Genomic DNA, 21,129 nt, shown 5'->3' with positions numbered 1-21,129 from the left:
ACTCTTTGTGACCCCATTTGGGATATTCTTGGCAAAAGACACTGGAGTGGTTTGTCATGTACTTCTGCAGTTCATTGTACAGATGAGGAAACTGAGGCAAATAGGGTTAAGTGACTTGCCCAGGGTCACACAGCTAGTAAGAGTCTTGAGACCAGATTTGAACTCAGGAAGATGAGTCTTCTTGACTTCAGATCTGGCATTCTATCCAACTGCACCACCTAGCTGCCCCCAGGAGAAGACATAAAAATAAGCTAAAAGCTAGGATGGTGACAGAGAAAAAGTACAGCTGGGACACAATCATGAAGTCCTGAGAGTCAGAAGCATAACTGGGAGAGGAATGAGACATGGTCACCTTGGATCTGTCCCCAAAATGGAGCCCTCAAAAGAACTAAGAGTGGGGTCAGAAGGTCAGCATGACAGATGTTGCAAAGTAAGAAGGTTGTAAGTAAGCCTTGAGAGAGCTTGGGCTCTGCTGTTATATTTGTCAGAGCTCTTCCATGATAGTTTTGGGATGGAAGTTTTAGGTTTTGGACAAATTTCAGCTGGTTACAGCAAATTCATGAAATATGAAGTAACGTGAAGCTCTTTTCTGTTTTTTCTTTCCAGGTGGTAATGTTCATTTTAGTGGTATTAATGGAAAGTTTGCAAGTTTCTTCAGGTGAGAATATGGAAAGGATGTATGTATATGTATGTATATATGCATATATATATACGCAGACACACACACATGTATGTATACATATGTGTGTGTATGTGTGTGTGTGTGTGTGTGTGTGTGTGTGTGTGTGTGTGTATAGTTTGCTAGGTCCATAAGAAAAAAAATACTGATTACACAAATATACTGAGAGTACCCAGGAACTATAGAATAGGATCTCAAAGTGACGCATCCAAGATCGAGCCTTGCCAAGGCCCATTCCCACCTAATTAATTTTACATTGTCCAGGAAGTCCTGGGTCCTGGTTCCATTATTTACTTGATGAGAGCCCTAAGGTAGGCAGTTTCTTTTAATCTCTTTAAAGTAGCAATAGCATCCAGATGATGTCTCATGGCTATATTGCCCATAGTAGGACTTGAAAAGTTATTGTTCAAAAGATGTAATTAATACCATTGTTTATGTACATATGCTTAATTTTGGATAACTTTGTGCCTTTTCTCTATGGCAGCTTTTAAGTCTCAGGTTGGCTTTCCTTTGTTACCCAGCAAGCCCCTAAACTGTCTTATTTCCTTGCTACCACCGATGTTAACTTGGACAAGTCACCATATCTCTGTTCAAATTCTAGAGCTTTAAGGGGGTCTAAACCAGAGATGCCAAGCACTAGCATGCAGAATGTGGTGGTCAACACTCCCAAGTGTGGATGTGGGGACCAGATTAAAATGTAATTGAGAAATATTTAACAAAACAGATAATTATACAATAGAACAGCAATGATGTTTATATGTGGTTTTCTAAGTTATTATATAGCCTACAGGGATTTCTTATACACAGTTTAGTGGTTTCTCTTTCTATTTGAGTTTTACATCAGTTTAAGTAATCATCCAGTCCAAATTTCTAATTTTAAATGTAGCCCTGACTTTGACCACATATTCAAGGGACAGAGAGACACAAGGAACTTTTCTTCTGAACCTTCAGCTACACAGATTTCCAAATTCCTCTCAAGTTCCATGATCTGGGAAGCAGACTGGTGGGAAGATCTTGCAAGAGCTGTCCCTGGTGGCTCTTCTTCAGCATCTCACATATGACTACCTCCTTTCCATCAACCTACTTGTCATGTCATGAACAAGGGCAAAAGCTGAGTTCCCTTCCCTAATTCTCTCAGCCTCTTTTGACTTTGGCCAAATCTGAGGTTATATACAGATGAGAAAACTGAACATACCACAGATCACACAGGTAGTCAGTCGCCTCGTACATTTCAATTAACTTCATTGCTACAAGTGAAGATTCTTAACCCTGGAATTAATCACATTATAGGACTCCTTTCCAACACTTTTATATAACTTAAAAGGAAGATGTAGGGCACTCTTGAGGAAGCAAAGAATGAAGGGAAACAATACAAGTATGTATTGTTAGATAGTATGAGGGGTGCATACGAAGAAGAAAGAAGGAATTCCTCAAGTATCTAGAGCTCCATTCCTCTCATCAGGGGTTCTAGATGTTTGTTCAAGGATGGGGGTGCACCTTTTATTCAGTATCAACCCACTCCCTTTTCTCTCTTCCTCACTTTCATCATTGCTTGATGGAATAAAAAAGCCAAAGCTTTAAACTTGGCAGTCGATTACAACAATTTACCTGTTCCCAACCCTGACCTATGGTTCAAGATATAGATGGATCTACATAATGTACAGAGGGAATTAGGCTTAATTCAATTGAATTTAATTCACATAGTACATTGTGCCAGGAGCTAGTGATCTAAAGATAGATGCCATACTTTTCCTCAGGGAACTTATGTTTTACACATTAGTGGGGAAAACAAACAAGTCAAAGAAGATTCCCATAAAAGTGCTTTTGCTAGCTCTAATGGTGTTTTGAAAATCTTTATCCTTTGAGCATTTGACAATATTGGTCACCTTCTCCTCCTGGATATTCTTCTCTTTCTAGGTTTTCAAGACATTATTCTCTCCTGGTCTTTTTTCTATCTGCTCCTTAATCTTTTGCTAGATCTTCAGTCAGATCATTCCCACTAATCCTGCATTTCCCCCAAGATTCCATCCTAACCTCCCTTTTCTTCTATGCTCTCTCACTTGATGATTTCATGAGCTTCCATGGATTGAATGGTCATTTCTGTGTAGATGATTACGAGATCTTTTTATCTATGATCCACCTATCTATCTATCTATCTATCTATCTATCTATCTATCTATCTATCTATCTATCTATCTATCTATCTGTCTGTCTATCTATCATCTATCTTCTATCTATCTCCATATATACATATACATACACATAATACATACATACATACACTTTTATATAACTTAAAAGGAAGTTCTAGGGTAGTATTGAAGAAGACTAGGTTTAATAATACACATACATATGTATATACATATACATACATGGATATGTATATGTATATACACACGTGTCTTGCTAATCTCTCTCCTGAGATTAAGTCCTGAGTCACTAATTTCCTTCTGAGCATCTCAAACCAGATGACCTGGTGGCATCTCAACCTCATAAGTGAATTCTATACATACATAAAGGGGTAAATATTTTAATAAAGATAAAATTTAATAAAGATAAAATAAAAGAAATGTATCAATCTGACCAGTGCAATTTTCAAAATCTGTCCAAAAGTAACTATGAACTATAAAAATGGTTGTAGGTAACTTCTCTAGTACTTGTATATTTTTTCATGAACAGGTAGAACATTTCAAAAAGTGTTCCTCTTCTTATCACAACCTTTCCTTATCACAACCATTCCTCTCTCCCTGAATTCTCTACTCTTGTCCAGTTAATTTAGTGAATTATTACATTTTCTTGTCCCTGTAACTTCTCCTGTATTCTATCTCAGACACCCTTTGGACAGCTAGGTGGTGCAGTGGATAGAGCACCAGTACAGGAGTCAGGAGGAGGACGTGAGTTCAAATCTCACCTCAGACACTTGACACTCACTAGCTGTGTGACTTTGGGCAAGTCACTTAACCCCAATTGCTTTATTCTGGGTCATCTCCAGTCATCCTGATGAATATCTGGTCACTGGATTCAGATGATTTTGGAGGAGAAGTGAAGCTGGTGACCTGCACAGCCCTCCCTCCCTCAAAACAAAGTCAAGTGCAAGTCATGTCATCATTTCTCTGATGGCAAGGTCTTCTTCGACAATGAAGGATGAACACACATCTCAGACACTCTAGCCATTGTTTTTCCTGAAGGTTTTGCATGCCATGAACAAGGGCATGTCTGAATTAGGAATCAGGACACTTGAGCACTACTGCTAATTTGCTCTGTGACCTTGGTGAAGTAATTCATTTACTTTATGCTTCAATTTCCTTATCTGTAGAAAAGGACTGGACTAGAAAACCTCAAAGTTTCCATTTAGCTCTGAGAATCGATGCCTAGGTTCTATATTAATTAAGAATGCTCAGCTTTTTGACAATTTTTTCCTTTCCATTAATTTTGTAATCGATGGTTGCACATGTGGCAGTTCTTTCCAAGCGATTAACTGCCTTTGGCATCCCTACGATTCCTGGTCGGAATGTGATGGCTGCACAAAGACTCAGGTAGGACTTCAGCATGTTTTTATTTATACATGTGTAGAATGTCACTTGTGAAAATTAGATCAGGCAGCATCAACTTTTTAATGATTTGTGTGTTTTTACTTTCCTGAGAGTAATTTTTTTTTCCATGAACAAAAGCAGATCTTAATTTTGAAGGCAGAGAACCAACTGAACATCATGATAACTGATTCAGAGAAACTGGGGTGTGTTCCTTTAACATATCTGTTGTAAGGACTTCTTAAGATGGAGCTTAAAGGGGGCCAATATGCAAAGGGGGGTCATGGAAGCCCCTTTTCAATTATTAGTAATATTAAGAAATAGGGAGATCATGAAAAATTTAAATTAATGGTTGGCCAGTTTGAATTCATTTTTCTTTCTCTTTTACTTTCTAATGGAGAGATGCTGTTTTCTTGTCAATAGTGAAATAACCAAAAGGCCAGCAGTGAAGCAAAGGGCATGAGTATTTCACAAACTGGATAATCAATGCCTAAGTAATTTAGAATTGATTGTACCAACTATCTTCCCTGTTTCCTTACTCTCATTGAACTGGAAAAGGAATTTAATATACATGTAGATGAGAAATGGGAGCTCTGGGAATTAATTCCAGACTTTTTAATCAGCTCTTGGGTCAGTGGCTAGAAATAATGTTGAGAAATGTGTTACACCATCATATAAATTCTCACAGCAAGAAGAAGCCAGGCTTAAGAATGTTGTCAGGATGTCAAGATTGGAGTCCACCTTGAGAGTGAGGAATGTTTTTTAAGGCTGCTAATTTTTTTTGTTTTTGTTTTTAAAGACACTACCATGAACATTATGCTCATAATCACTATCATGGTAATCATGATGATCATTTATTTACTCAACACCTACGTGATTGTGTTGTACAAAGAGCAAGAAAAATGCTTTGAGAGTCTGACTTGTAGAAGTGTAGAATTGAAGACCCAGACAGGAAAGAGTTGGATTAGATGACTGGTAAGGTGTCTCCTAACTTTAGAATTCAGTGATTCTTTGACTGAAGACAGGAAAATGAAATTCTGAGACACATGGGACACTGATAATAAAATTAAAAAAACACATTTAAATATTGATAGTCACAAAAAAAAAGTTTGAAGAGGAAACTAAAATCAGGATCAGGCTTATTGGATGTCACAAATGATTTCTTTTGACATCCAGTCAGTCAACAAGTGTTTATTAAACATTTACTATATATCAGGCACTATGCTAATCACTGGAGGGAAAGGATCTCACAGTCTAATAGGGGAAAAAACATATGAACAGTTATGTATGAACAAGATCTAGCCAGAATAAATTGGAGATAATCAACAGAGGAAAGGCACTAACATTAAGGGGGATAGGAAAGGCTTCTTGTAGAATGTGGAACTTTAACTGAGACTTGAGAAGCTAAGGGGAGGTGGAATTGAGGAAGGAGACAGGGTATGAAGGAACATGATGGGGGATAGCCAGTGAGATACATGGAATTGGGAGATGTGGTGTTTTGTCTAACAACAATGAGGCCAATGTCTCTGGATTGCAGAATATATTGTGTGAGAGTAGAAAGCGGAGGAATAAGGTATAAGAAGACCAGAAAGGTAGGAGAAGTACAGGTTATAAAGGACTTTGAATGAAAAACAGAGAATTTTATAGTTGATACTGGAGGTAATAGGGAGCTACTGGAGTTTTTGGAATGAGAGATTGGACTTGTGTTTCACTTCGGCAGGTTAGTGGAGTGGTTAGAGACTAGAGGCAGAGACTACCCATCTAGTTATTGCAATAGTCCAGGGATGAGGTAATAAGGACCTGCCCAGGGTGATGGCTGTGTGAACAAAGAGGAAGAGATGTTGTGAAAGTAGAAATTAGTAAGATAAGTGCTATTGAGAACTTGAAAATGATGATACCAAGATTTTGAGCCTGACTGATTGGGAAGATGGTGGTACCTTCTAGAGTAATGGGAAAGTTAGGAAAAGGGGAGGGCTTGGGGAAAAGTTAATGATCTCAGTGTTGGACATATGTTTAAGATGTTGATGGGACAGTTAATTCCAGATGTTCAACAGGTAGATGGACAAGATTGTATGTTAGGAGAAAGGTTAGGTCTGGATGAGTAGATCTGAGAAACATCAACATAGAAATGATAATTGAATCCATGGTAACTGATGAGAAGTGAAATAATATAGAGGAAAAAGAAAAGGGGGCCCAAGATAGAGCTTTGTTGGACATTCATAGTGTGAATGGCCTGGATGAAGATTTAGTAAAGAAACAGAGAAGTTGTGGTCCAACAGATAGAAGGAGAGCAAGAGTGGAATTATGAAAACTTAGAGACAAGAGACTGTGAAGAAGGAGGTGACTGACAAAATGTCAATGGCTTCAGAGAGCTCAAGAAGGTTTGGGGAAGGGCCATTAGATTTGGAAATTAAGAGATCATTGGTAATTCTGGAGAGAACAGCTTCAGCTGAATGATGAAGTTGGAAGCCAGACTGCAGAAAGTTAAGATTAGAGAGCAAAGGAAGGGAAAACCTATTTTAGAAGGCCTTCTCAAGGAGTTAAGCCACAAAAGAAGAGATCTAAGAAGATAGCTAGTAGGCATGGATGGAAGGATGGGAGAGACATGGACGTTTTTGTAGGCAAGAAGGAAGCAACCAGTAGATGGGGAGAGTTTGAAGATGAGTGAGAGAATGTGAGTGACAGAGGTGGCAAACTGCTGAAGAAGATGGTACAGAATGGGATTTCCAGGCAAAGAGAAGGGACACCTTTTCATGCGAGGCAGAAATGAAGGAGGAAATAGTGGTGGATGGCATTTTAGTGATGTGAGATGAGAAGGAGGTCTGTGAATGACTTCATTTTTTTTTCAATGAAATATGAGGCAAGTTTCTCAGCTTGATTCCTTGGGTGGGGAGAGGAGGAGCCATGAAAGTTGTGAAGAGGGATGAAAATATTTGAAAAAGTTGCTGTGGTGAGTGGGATAGTGAATCTATTAAGGACTTACACAAGGATTTCCTTGACCCAGTGAAAACCCAAATGAGATTATGTAAAATAAATTTGTACTGGACCTAGTTAATTTCATGATTTTCTCCAGCTTTATTTAGCAGCACACAAGTAGGGGTAAAGGAAGAAGATGGTGGGAGTAATTGAAGGCTGAGGTTTGACAGGGCAAGGCTGACGGTAGGAAAATGGGCAAGGGACTTGATGGAAAATTTATTAAGAACCTACTAAGTGCTAGGCACTGTACTTTACAAATATTACATCATTTGATCTTCACAACAACCCTGGAAGGAGATACTATTATCATTATTCCCATTTTACAGCTGAGGAAACTGAGAAAGATAGAGATTAGGTAATTTGTGTGAGATCACGCAATAAGTAAGCGTCTACTGCTACATTTAAACGCAGGTCTTCCTGTCTCCAGGCTCAGAGGAAGGCTTCACTGAAGAGGAGAGAGTGTAGAGTTGAAATTTTGGAATAAAGAATAAAGAGCTAAAGAAAAGTAAAAATGAAGAGAAGAGGTGAGAACGAATTTTAATGAGGAAAGGAGATTCCTGAGAGAGAAACAAAGGTGAACTAGTGACAAAGGAGTGAGAAGATGACACAAGAAATAAGGTGAACTATTGCCTATGTGGGGAAGTAGACATTATGCTTATAAATTTGAAAAAAGGAAAATTTAATCCTTTCATATCACCTAGTATGGTATTTCTTAAAGTTAATGCTGTAATAGAAAAAAGGCATTGGATTTTCTTCTCCCCTTGTCAGTCGTGTATACATTACTCAGTCTTGCCTCCCCATGGGTACCAAGATTTGAGATGCTATCTGATGCCCAGTAAAAGGGCTGGTAAAAGTATAAATTCATTCACCTCTGAACCCTTGCTACTAGGAAGATATTTGTTACTCACTTGAAGAAAAATGGAATAGCCTTCCAGGAAGATGGATAGAGGGATTCTGATCTTCAATACTCCCCTCAAAAGTAGCAATAGTTGTGCCAAAAAGAAAAAATATGTGCCTTTAGGAGGAAAAAAACCTACTCAAAGAAATGAAAAAATAAGAGTTCTGACACAATGAGAACACATTATGGATTAGAAATACAAACAAAAAGACAAGAAAAAACCAGAAGAATGTAACACAGAAGTGAAGCCTGAATTTTCTCAGACATAATAAAATGGATGATAAACACTCCTTCCCTAAGAATTCTCTATACCAATGAAATTGTAGGTTTTACCCAAACACAGTAAAAGAATTAGAGGAAGAAATTAAACTCGCAAAAATATCATGGAATTAAGATATCGTGAGGACAAGCTGATGAGGAAACACAATATTTAAAAAAATCCATTAAAAATAGCATGATGAAAACAGAATTATTTCAGTGGGGGACAGAGTCAGAGGAAGTAGAAAGACATCCCCAAAATTACCCAGCTAGAAAAAGTTTCGGAGTGACACTGTTAGAAATGGCCTCAGTATTTTTCTACAGTCCCCACAGCATTGCACAGGCTGGGTGCATTCCTGGCATTATACCACGTGGGTATTCCTTTCTCATCTCCACTTCTTAGACTTTTTAGCTTCCTTTAAGGCTTAAATCTGTTGTCACCTAACTTCACAAAGCCTTTCCTAATTTTCTCCGGGGTAGGAGTTCTCTCCTTCTCAAATTACTTGCTTTTTTGTGGAGATATTAACTCTTCGAGAGACTGTAGGCTCTCTGAGGTAGGGACTACATCATAGTATAGTGCAATTTATACAGTATGTGATTTGTAAATATCCATGGAATTAAATTTAGAAATCACTGAGATTTCCAGAGATTGTGAAGAATAAACATATAAACTATAAATTATTTTTGTCTGTGCATTTTTTATTATGTTCCTCTGTTCTGGGTCTCTGAGTTTATGAAGTAATCCAGAACCAGATTTCAAGGAAACAGTTGGGTGGCACAGTGGATAGAGCACTGAGCCTAGACTCAGGAAGACCTGAATTAAGAACTACCCTCTGACACTTACTGGCTGTGCAACTTAACCTCTGTTTGTCTCAGTTTCCTTAACTATAAGATGGGGATACTAGTAGCACCTACCTCACAGGGTTGTTGTGAGGATCAAGGAGATAATATTTGTAAAAGGTGTTTAACACACTGCCTGGCACAACTATTCTTATTCCCTTTCCTTTCCCTTAAGGAGGAACATGGTTTAGTGAAAAGAATACTCACTCTGGAGTCAGAGAACCTGAGCTGAGGACTTACTGATGCTTACTACCTATATTATGTCAGACCAATCATTTAATCTTCCTTAGCATTAATTTCTTTCTCTGTAAAATAAGGGGGTTCAATTAGATAGGCTCTGAAGTTCCTTCCAGTTCTAATCTTGTGAGCCTACAACTTTATCAAAATATTTCATTGAAATATTTCATTACACAGTACCAGCTAAACAGTATGGGGATTGGACCAGCCATTCACAAATAAGTTTCTCTGGCGTCTGATTACAGGACATTATTTACATGGTCACATACTTATTGTCTTTGGATCCCCATGAGGCTTAGAGGGATCACTCCTCTCCTGGTCCTTCCCCACATGCTGCTGAATCACATAGTCCTATGTCTTGGATGTCTTATTTGAGTTCTTAGAGACAGTCAGATGTGGTACATTTGGTAGAGTGCTAGAAAGACCTCAGATCAAATCCTGCCTCAGACACTTACCAGTTGTGTCACCCTGGGCAAGTCACTTAAACTTTCTCAGTCTCAGCTCATCTGTAGAATGGAGATAATTATATCTCCTTCATAGAGTTGCAGTTTATTTAGTCTTTGGGGAGAAAGGGACTTAAGAAACTTCCCTTTTTTCTTTAAAGCCTTAGATTCTTGCTATCCTGCCAACCAGAATTAATACTATTTTGTCCAATTGTGATCAAGATTTAGGTGAGAGGTTCTTGCTTTGGCTTGAGATTGACCTACCTTTAATTTTAAAGCCTAATAAAATCTTTTAACATATTGCTGCTAACATATTTCCTATTTATAACACTTTTTTTGGTCCTTATACATTTGTTTCAGTAGCTTTAATCTTGTTTGTCACTTTATCTTTTATTATACTTTCTACTTTCACTTCTACTTTGTATAGGCATTCCTTGTTTTATTACACTTTGCTTTATTGTACTTTCCAGATATTGTGTGGGGTTTTTTTTTGTTGCAAATTGAAGGTTTGTGGCAAACAATTCTATTGGTGCCATTTTTCCAACAACATTTACTTACATTGTGTCTCTGTGTCACATTTTAGTAATTGTCACACCATTTCAGACTTTTCATTATTATTATATCTGTTATGATAATCTGTGATCAGTGGTCTTTGCTGTTACTATTGTAATTGTTTTGGGGTACACAGACTGTGCCCATATAAGATGGAGAACTTAATTAATGACTGTTGTGTGTGCTCTGACTGCTCCACTAGCCTGTGTTCCCAATCTTTCTTCCTTGACTTGGGTTTCCCTCTTCCCTGAGACACAACAATATTGAAATTAGGCCACTTAACAATGGCCTTTAAGTGTTCAAGTGAAAGGAAGAGTCAATTGATGCAGCAAACTTCATTGCTGTCTTATTTTAAGAAATTGTCACAGATACTGCAGCTTTCCACAACCACTGCCCTGATTAGTCAGAAGCCAGTGACACTGAGGCAAGACTGTTCACCAGCAAAAATATTATGCCTTGCCACAGGCTTGGATGATGATTAACATTTTTTAGAAACAAAGTATTTTTAAATTATGGTATATACATTTTTTGAGACACAATACTATTGCACACTTAATAGACCATGCCATAGTGTAAACATAACTTTTACATGTGCTGGGAAACCAAAAAATTGTATGACTCTCTTTATTGCGATTTATCTTTTGTTGCAGTGATCTGAAACCAAACTCAGGATTCTAGGATCGATGCCTGTCTATTCATCTTCCGTATCAACACATGCTGTCTTGGCCATTGTCTTGAACCTTGAGAACAGTATTCCTTTATATTTCTTTGTCTCATCCCACAGGGATCACTGGATGCGTTCTGCTCTCACTGCTGACACTGTAGCTAATGTGTGACCAAAGGCTCCCTTTGCTCTATATATCTAGGACAATGGAATTATTTTTTCAGTATTTTCTTTTTTTAGATCAACAATTGCCCTTCACTGACCCATCTACTCTACTATCTTGTATGCGTCTAGTTATTTACGTATTGCTTCCCCTAATAGATTGTAGACTCCAGGAGGAAAGGAAGGTTTTTGCCTTCATTCTATCACCAGCACAACATCTGGCACAAAGTAAGCACTTGCCTAATGCCTGTTGACTGATTGCTGGGCCAGTTGTATCTCTAACTGTTTTTATTTCCTTCATGTTTCATGTTTCAGTCTCCAGATAAAAAGGAATATTGGGAGATATTTTAAAAGCATCTCGTTGCTCTACTTTCAGATTCGAAGGCGGCACATAGCAGTTTATGGGCAATATGGTGGCCAGCCATGTGCTGGGGATGCTTTTGAAACACAAAAGTGTGTGCCTACAAGGGGGTGCCCAGTAGAAGATGGCTGTGGAGAGCTTTTCAGGTGTTCCTCAGGTAACTTGTTTGCCATGGTCTTTGAAACTGGATAGTAAATTTAAGGGATCCCTAATATTGGAATGGAATATCACCATTTCCTTTTGAAGGCCAAACACTAATAGAATTTTAATTTGACTTATTGCATACACCCTTCTTTCCGAGAGGCCTGAAATACAAAGTGATATACCTTGTAAGAAGTGGTGGCACAGGGTAGAAATATAGAGGAACCTCTTATTCTAATGTCAATAAAGCAAACGCAGAGAAAGCAGTGGTGCTAGCTGAGATCTTCTGAGGTGTCACCTGTAGATTTCACCACCGCATCAGAACAATTTCATCAGTGACATGCTTGCCTAGGAGCAGTGAGCTTTTAGAACACTCTCATTCTCCTAACATTGACTCATAGCATCATAGATTTAGAGCTGGTTGGGATCTTAGACATCTTCTTATCATGGAAATGCAAAATATCAGATTTAGAAGGCTAATCAGAGGTTCACATAGTTCAATCAATAACTGGAAAATAATTCCCTCTACAAGAGAGGTTTTTATTCTTTTCGTTTTGTGGACCTAATTTTCAGTCTGATGAAGCCTTTGGACCCCTCCACAGAATCATGGTCTGTTGCCTGCATTCATATGAGAAGGAAATGCTAAATTTTTGGTTAGTACTTAGTGAAAATAAAGATACATATATATATATGTATATATATATACATACACACATCTATCTTTATTTACATATATGTGTGTGTGTATACATATATGTGTATATAATTTTTTTTCTCATCTTAGTTCACAAAATCCCTGAAATCTATCTACAGACCTTTTGGGAGACCCAAAGACCTAAGGTTAAGAATCTCTGCTGTACAACACAAATGAGAAATAGGGTGGTATAATGACTAAAGTTCTGGGACTGGAATCAGGAATATTGGGGTTCTAATTATTAGATCTGTACCTTAGTTGTAGGTTCACTAGTCACTTAGCTTCTCTGAGCTTCAATTCCCTCATCTACAAAAAAGAGTTGCATTAGATGATGTCTGAGGTCTCTTCCAGGTCTAAATCTATGATCCTGTGGTTCTCACAACTGATAGGTGATCTTTCAGCCTTTTCTTGGAGACTTCCACTGACAGCACACTCATTATCTTCTGAGGAAGCCCATTCCACTTTTGGATTAATTTTGTATGTTAGGGATGATTCTGTATGTTTCTTAAACCAAACTCGAAATGGTCTTCTGGCAGCTTTGTGGTTCAGTTGTTTCAATTGCGTGACTCTTCATGACCCCATTTAAAATTTTTGTTTTGGCAAAGACACTGGATGCTTTGCCATTTCCTTCTCCAGCTCATTTTACAGATGAGGAAACTGAGGCAAACAGGGTCAAGTGACTTTGTCCACAGCTAGGAAGTGCCCAAGGCTGGATTTGAACTCAGGAAGAAGAGTCCTTTCAGTTCCAAATCCAGTGCTCTATCCACCACGCTAACCAGCTGCCATCCATTTATTGGCTCCTAGTTATGACCTCTGTGACCAAACAGGACAAATCTAAACCCTTTTTTTCCTAGGTGAAAGTCCTTCAGGTACTTGTAGAGAGTTGATTGAGAGGTGGAAGGATCATAGGCTGAGATGAAGCTTTGTAGTCCAACCCCCTCATTTTACTGAAGAGGAAGACAAAGCCCAGGTAGAAGGCTAAGACATTTATTCAGTCATAGAGGCAGTGTCAGAACTGGTATTCAAATCCAGGTCCTCTGACTCCAAATCCAGTCTTCCTTCCACTATGCCTCGCCTCTAAGAAAACAAACAAACATAACTATGGCAAGAGCCTGGAATTCTGAACTTAGGTTTTTACCTCCATGGTGTTGTAGCCTAGGGCTAATGAGATTGCTGTGTCATAAGGTTCTCTTCTGTAAAACAGGGATACTAAAGACTGTCAGCCTTCACTGTGACACTGGAGGGCCTTGAATTATATTCCCATTATACTGCTATGGTGAACTATATGCGTAAGAATATTTGACATAATTCAGAAAATGGGGCAGTTGATTTTTTCTTCTTCTGTTTCCTTTGTCCCCTGCGTTTAGGTCAGTGTCTTAGCAAATCCCTGGTTTGTAATAGAGACAGAGACTGTGAAGATGGCAGTGATGAAGATCTGTGTGAGATCCCTGAAGGCAAACCTTTGTGTGATGTTGATAGACCTCCTCCTCATGTAGAATGTACTGGAGCAGGGTAAGAGGCAAGGATCCATCTGGTGTCCATGGATTAGCACCAGTGGCATCATCTTGTATTAGTTTCATGAATCTAAGCAAATACTCTTCTTCTTTTCTAGTCTTATCCATTTGCTCATAGAAATTAGGTTACTGCTTAAAGGAAAGGTGTGTCAAATATTTTCCTTTGTCCTTGTTGGTATGTATATATGATAGGAAGGACATAACCGGGAGAAGGTTAGGAGAAAAGAACATCCATTGATGAAAGTGGGGCAACAGATTAGGGAATCAAAGAAGACAAAGCATACACATAGACATACACAGAAAAGGAGGGAGAGAGAGCCCAAGAGCTGCAAGTGAAGAAACCAATGTATTGTGCCACACTGGCTGGAAAATGTTTCCTTGAGGGATCTTCCGTCAAGATATATTTTTTTTCCTAGGGACATTTTAATTTTTAAAATAAAGTTGGAAAAAGCTGCACTGAGCACCTTCAAGTTGATCTAATTTAACTCTTTTGTTTTACAGATGGGGAAGCTGTGGCACAGAAAGTGAGGTGTTTAGCCCAAATTCAACCTTCTAATATAGCTTCAACTTTCCCTCTTCCATGGAAATTCTGAAGATCATTTAATTTTCCATACTTGTATTAAGCCATGAAAGCTTTGAAATGATTCAAATAGAAAAATAGTTGTCAATGATTCTCACATTGAGTTTTTTTTTTAAACAGTATACATGAAGGCCAAGGATAGACTCATTTTAGGAGTCAAATTGCCGAAATGTAACTAGTTTCAATTGGTTTTAGGCAACTATCCCTCCTCAAGAGTCACCTTAGCTCTGGTACAATGGAGAGTGCCTTTTTGGTTGGTCTTTTAACTGAACTAATTTTAGCTATAGATATAGCTCTAGACATAAACCGTTGCCATAGATACCACTGTGCTGCAGCTGGTGTAGCAAATATGCCCTTAATCTTTTTTATTTTCCATACATTAGCATTAGTGACTACACAAAGCATAAACATGTGGAAAATGCTTCAGAGATGGTTTGCATTAGTGGTCTGTCCTCTCTCTCCAAGCTCAATTGAACAGATGCTTAGCTGTAATGAGTTTGAGAGTTTAAAGACTTCTCTAACTTGTCCTTTTCCAGCAATTGCCATTTTCGTTTAAAAAAGTCTCCTCTCTCATTATAGGTTTAATGTGCTAACTGGCCAGATTAAGGACACAGTTATCAACACGAAAAGTTTTGGTGGTCAGTGTAGAAAGGTGTTCAGTGGTGATCAGAAAGAATTCTACCGGCTGAGTGCAAATGTCCTCTCCTACACATTTCAGGTATTGATTTAACTTTTGAGCTTCTCTTTCCCTTCTCTTCTTTAAGGAATGCATGTCTTATCTTTGATCACCTTGGATCTCTCATGCATGATTTCTTTATGTTGACATTCATTATGGTTCAGGCAGGGCTGTTTGAGTGGGCAGCTATGTGACATAGTGGATGAAGTACCAGTCAGGAAGACTCATCTTCATGAGTTCAAATCTAACCTCAGAAACATACTGGCTGTATGATCCCAGCCAAGTCACTTCTGTAAAATGAGATGGGGAAGGAAATGGCAAACCATTCCAGTATTCTTTCCAAGGAAACCCCAAAATGTTACAAAGAATTAGACATGACTGAAATGACTGAGTAACGTTAATAATAAAGTTAGAAATGTAGTGTGATTGAATCTGAAAACCCTAAGGGAGCCAAGGGGGAAGAGCTGTGCCTAAGCATATGAAGCTTCCTTGTGCCTGCATGGTTTCAGATCATGTATAGACATATACAGGGATAGCTCCGGAGTCACACAACTCTCCTTGATTGTCCTCATGTATGTGATTCTATCCCAGAAGAATCCAGGTATTCATTCAGTAGAAAACATCTATTGACACCGAATATGTTCGGGGTCTACCTTTCTCAACTTCTCATACATTGTTTGCCTCTGCCTTCTCCATTCCAGCCACACAGGGCTGCTTGATGCTTTCTATACACAACATTCCATCTCCCATTTCTGCTTTTGAACAGTCTATCACTCCTACCTGGAAAGCTCCCCCTCTTCCATTCCATCTTTTAAAGTCTCCAGGTTCCTTCAGGGTTCAGCTTAAGAACTACTCATTATAAGAGGTCTTTCCTGAGTCCCCTATCTTCTACTGTCCTTGCAAGGAAAATACCTTGTATTTACTTCCTGTGTTTACTTACAGGTGTACTTATAGTTTATTTTGGTACATGTTGTCTGGTACCAATAGCTGGTGGCATGATAGCTTGAGCCCTGGGCCTGGAGTCAGGAAGATCCGAGTTCCTGTCTGACCTCAGACACTTGCTAACCCTATAACACTGGGCAAGATACTTAACCTCTGTGTGCTTCAGCTTCCTCATCTATAAAAGTGGGATAATAGAACCTACCTACCAAGGATGTTGGGAAGACCACAACAGAATTGGAAGTTCTCTTCTGTTATTTTTCTTTCTCTTGCAACTTTTCTGTCCCACTTTCTTCCATTGTAAAATGAAGAATACTAATAGAACCTACCTCCCAAGGTTGTCATGAGGACCAAATGAGATAAATATTTGTAAAGCACTTTTAACACAGTGTTGGGCACGTAGTAAACAGATTACTAATAATGAAAGCTTGTTCTCCACCCCACCCCACCTCCTTTAGAATTTAAGCTCTTTGAATTGTGGTTAGTTTCTTTGTTTTCCTATCCCAGCACCCAGGCACAATGACTTACATAAAATAAATAATTGCTAATTGATTGATGGAAGGCACCTTGCCAGCTGCTCTGAGGGATGGAACATGAACAGAAATGGTCATCAGTCTCCAAAAAGTTTGTAATCTAGTACAGGGGATAGTACATGCCTACATAAAGCTATTAAACATGGAAGATGATGAGTGTCATTAAGAGATGTCTGAATAAAATGGATATGGAGTTCATGTGTGCAATATGTTGGCCAATATGTTGTAGATTCTACTTTGCAGCATCCTTCATTTACGTCCTCTACTCTTCTCCGATAATGCTGTCACTCTGGTGTAAGCCCTCATCACCTCGTGCTTGGACTACTGCTGTAGTCTGCTGGTGGGTCCACCTGCCTCAAGTCTCTACCCACCCCAGCCCATCTTCTTCAAGAGTAGGTCTGACCATGTCACTCCCACTCAAGTGAATAGACTCCATTGGTGCCCTACCACCTCCAAGATCAGATATAATCAGATCTAATCTAGTTTTTGTATGCCTTTTTTCACTTCATGTACTCTGTTGTCCAGGGACACAGCCTCCTTGTCATTCCTCAGAAAAGGCATTTTTTCTCCGAACTCTGTGCCTTTTCATTGGCTCTTCCCCCATACCCTCCCCATGTCTACACTGCTTTTTCTTTTCATTCCTACCTCCGGCCTTCCCTGGCTTCCTTCAAGTCTCAGCTAAAGTTCCACTTTCTGCAAAATAACAAACTTTCCCAGGTCTTCTTAATGTCTTCCCTCGGAGATGACCACCAGTTTAGTATCTTATGTGTACATAGATATTTTAATGTTCTTTCCTCCATTAGAATATAAGCTTCTTAAGAGCAATGGTCATATTTTTGCCTTTCTTGGCACCCCCAGCACTTAGCATAGCTCTTAGCACATAGTAGGCACTTATTGCTTATTAATAAATGCTTATTGACTTGGCTTCAGAGGGAGCTTGCAACTCTGCTATTCTGGGATTCTGTAATCAGCTCTGTTCAGCTCTTCCTCTCATGACTGGAAATTTTATATCTTGTTACTTGATCTCTGAAAATGTTGGAATCTTGGCAGACATCATTATAAGAAGGAAAGGCCACAGGAGAGGCTACAGGATAGGTTTAGGATCAGAGTTTTTTATTACCTTCTCCTGGGAGTGTGCCTTGCCAACACCTTCTCAATGTGCTTCAAGAATGACCCATGCTATTTTATAAATTCAGAAAAGTTGCAAGAAGAGGAAAAATAACAAAGAGAATTTCCAGCTCTGTTGGAAAGTACTAGTCTAAAGAGGAGGAATAATTGTGTTAACAGCATGCAGCCTGGCTTCTGTTTCCCACAGTATGGCATGGTTTTTGGATTGGCATTGAAAACGACTTTCAAGTCACTGAATTTGAAAAGGTTTGACAGAAGTGAGGGGAAATTTAGCTTGTGGTAGAATAGGAAAGGAGTCTAATTTAAGGGTCCTAGCCTGGGGGGAAAGTGAGGTGGGTGATTGGAAGGAACTTTGCAATCCAAACTTCATCATGAGCCAGGGAAAGAACAGGAAAGTGTGACTCAGTTTACACTGATCCTGAGAAATACTTGTAAGGATAGTTGTTGGTGTGTTAATTGTTAGGAGTTTTTCCTTACATTGAGCTAAATGTTCTTTTTTTATCAAATTAATTTTTTTATCTTTAAATTTTATCAAATTTATTATTTTTTGAAAGAACAGACTCAGAGTGAATCCCTTAAACAAGAGTACCCCCAGGTTTAAGGCATGCTATGGTTCCAAATTCACTTACAATCCCCGTAGGATGAGTCAGTAATATGAGTACCAGACTCCAGTATGCTTATCTAGATGTAGTAGGAGGCAAAGATATATCTAGACAATCAAAAAGCATCTATTAAGCATCCAGGCTGGGTATGGTAGTGAGGTAAATATCTCTATGATAAGTAGTTCGTACTTTTTTTTTGTATGGTTCTATAATTCCATTGGAATAGGAAACTTCTATTGGTGAGTAAATGGCCCCTACCAACGAGGATCAGCACCTGTTCTGAAATTTATAATCTTGAGGAGGTGCCTGAGGGCACTGAGAAGCTAAGTGAATTGGTCCTAGTCGTTCAGCTGGTAGGTGTCTGAGGCAGGAATTGAATTCAGATGTTACTGACTCTCAGGCCAGCTCCCTGTCCATTATGCCCTGACTGCCTTTTGGAGTTACATGCATGTAGTGTTTAAAAGAAAATAGGTCAATTATATTAGTGTAGGTTGACCATGTCTATTGTGACTTATTTAGAGAAAATCTAGTTTTAAAATCTATTGACTATAAATATCTACTTTAATATGACTTAATTACTTGATGGGTTGTCAATGTACATTCTATTACTCATACTTTTGCTTATTTCTGTTTATAAAATATTTTATTAATGTTTTCAATTTTTTTTCACTCTAGCAATATTCTGGTCCTCATACTTCTTGTAGACCCTTACTTTGCAAAGAAACAAGTAAAACCAACTAGCTGAGCCAGTATGTTTGATTGTTGATGCAGCAGTCAGTATCCATATGCCCAAGGCTAGTTTCACCATTTCTCCACCAGAACCAATACTGTATTTCTCAGATTTTTCACATATAGGAAGACCCATGTTGGGTTTGTAACCCAACACTTAATCATATTTCTGAACTAGGAAAGGTTCAGCAGAGGGTAACTCAGCTTACCAACTGGTGCTGAGAGCAAGCCAAATGACAGCTTTTAGGAAATTTCCCCTTATATTGAATTAAACTGTTTATTGCTGATTTGAGAGAATAGACATTGAAACAGATATGGCACCTGGGGCGTCCTCCTACTTCAATTCACAAAGTGAATCCTTCAGTCAAGACTACCCTATGATCAAGGTGTCTTACGGATTTATAGCCACTCATAAGCACAACAGGATAATAAATCAGTAATATGAGTACCATACCCCAAACTTCCAGTCTGGATATAGTAGGCTGCAATGGTAAGTCTAGATAATCAAAAAGCAGTTGCTGCTTATCCATCCAGGGAAGTTGTGGTAGAACAGAGGTGTGGGTAGTTCTCTTCTAGGTAGTTGCTTCTATTTTGCCCCCTAAAATCTGGATCTATGATGTCATTGAAGCAGAGAACTCCTACCAACTCTGCCAATGGGGATCAACCACTCTTCTGCAGCTAGTAAGGGGAGCCCTGTAACATTCCAAGGTATCTCATTCCATTTTGGCATAGCTTTCATTGGGAACAATTTTTTTCTCACATAAAACCTAGTAAGTGTCTATAACCCCTGTGCATTTCTTTTAGTTTGCTACTCTTCCCCTGCTAATTTGCTGGATTAGAAAAAAATGTAGTCACTAGTTATATGACAATTTTTAAAATATTTGAAACGAGCTATATTATTTCCCTCATCTTTTCTTTTCCCTGCTAAGTAGCCCTTTTCCTTCAAATGATCCTCATTTGGTGTGGACTCAAAGTACATGTTCTGCTTGCTTTCCTTTGGACATTCTCTGCTTCATCAGTGTCTCTTTTAAAATGAATTTTGATTAGCTTTTTTTGGTTGCCATATCTAATTTTTGACTCAGGTTGGGCTTTTCTTTCACTAAGACCCCTAGGTCCTTTGCCGACTAACTACTGCCTGGTCATCCCTTTCTCACTGTGTACTGATGAAGGATACTTTTTGAACTCAAGAGGAAGACTTTGTCCCCGGACTACTTAAAAGATTGTCAGTAAAGTTTGTGTGGCAAGGTAGTATATAGATATGGCAGCCAAACAAAACAATACAGTGTAGGATTGGCACAAGGAAAATACATCTCATCTTTACATTCCTCAGAGAGTGATGACCTCTAGATAGGGAATTTTGTTAGTTAATATCTTTCTCTGAATAAGCAGGAAGGAACTAGGGAAATGATCTGATGTGGTTGGATTACTCAAGCTGATAACCCTTGATCTTTCTTGGGCATCTAGTATCCTAGTTATAGTGTAGAGAGGCAATATGGCATAAATGACTGGATAGGTTCTCTAACCTATAAGCCAGGAAGACCTGGGGTCAAGACCTGTCTCAGTCACACATTGGCTTCACCTTTTAGTGATCTAAGCAGAAAACTCTCTAAGATTATAAACTGTAGAGAAGTTGCTATTCAATATTGGTAGAGGGAGTTATTTTAATCCAGGATTTTCCTATATCAATGAAATTACAGGACCAATCCTTATTCCTATGATATCCACTTGTGTACATATCCTGTCCCTCTGACTATCCTATACTTTTCCTTATTCTTTTTGGAGACAATTGAGGTTAAGTGATTTGCTCAGGGTCACAGGGCTAACAAGTTATCTGAGGGCAAATTTGAACTCAGGTCCTCCTGATTCCACTGCCATTGCCCTACCTAGCTGCCCCCAGTCTATATTTTTCAGAAGTATAGAGATGGTCTCATCCTTCTTTACATTTCTCACAGTATCTCACACAAAGTAGGTACTCTGTGTACATGTATTGAAT

General features: G+C 38.7%; 1 protein-coding gene across 1 annotated transcript in view; it reads left to right on the top strand.

Annotated features, from left to right (window-relative positions):
• Nucleotides 1-21,129, top strand: part of C7 (complement C7) — a 68,551-nt gene that overhangs the window by 3,967 nt on the left and 43,455 nt on the right. Inside the window, exons 2-6 of the mRNA XM_072605742.1 lie at nt 607-656; nt 4,137-4,215; nt 11,616-11,757; nt 13,803-13,947; nt 15,109-15,247. Of these exons, the coding sequence (XP_072461843.1) occupies nt 607-656; nt 4,137-4,215; nt 11,616-11,757; nt 13,803-13,947; nt 15,109-15,247 (555 nt within the window). The remainder of the gene's footprint in view (nt 1-606; nt 657-4,136; nt 4,216-11,615; nt 11,758-13,802; nt 13,948-15,108; nt 15,248-21,129) is intronic.

This window comes from Notamacropus eugenii, chromosome 4 (assembly GCF_028372415.1).
Source record: "Notamacropus eugenii isolate mMacEug1 chromosome 4, mMacEug1.pri_v2, whole genome shotgun sequence".
Lineage (NCBI taxonomy): Eukaryota > Metazoa > Chordata > Mammalia > Diprotodontia > Macropodidae > Notamacropus > Notamacropus eugenii.
Note: the sequence above shows the minus strand (reverse complement) of the source record. Positions and strands in the feature narration are given on the sequence as shown.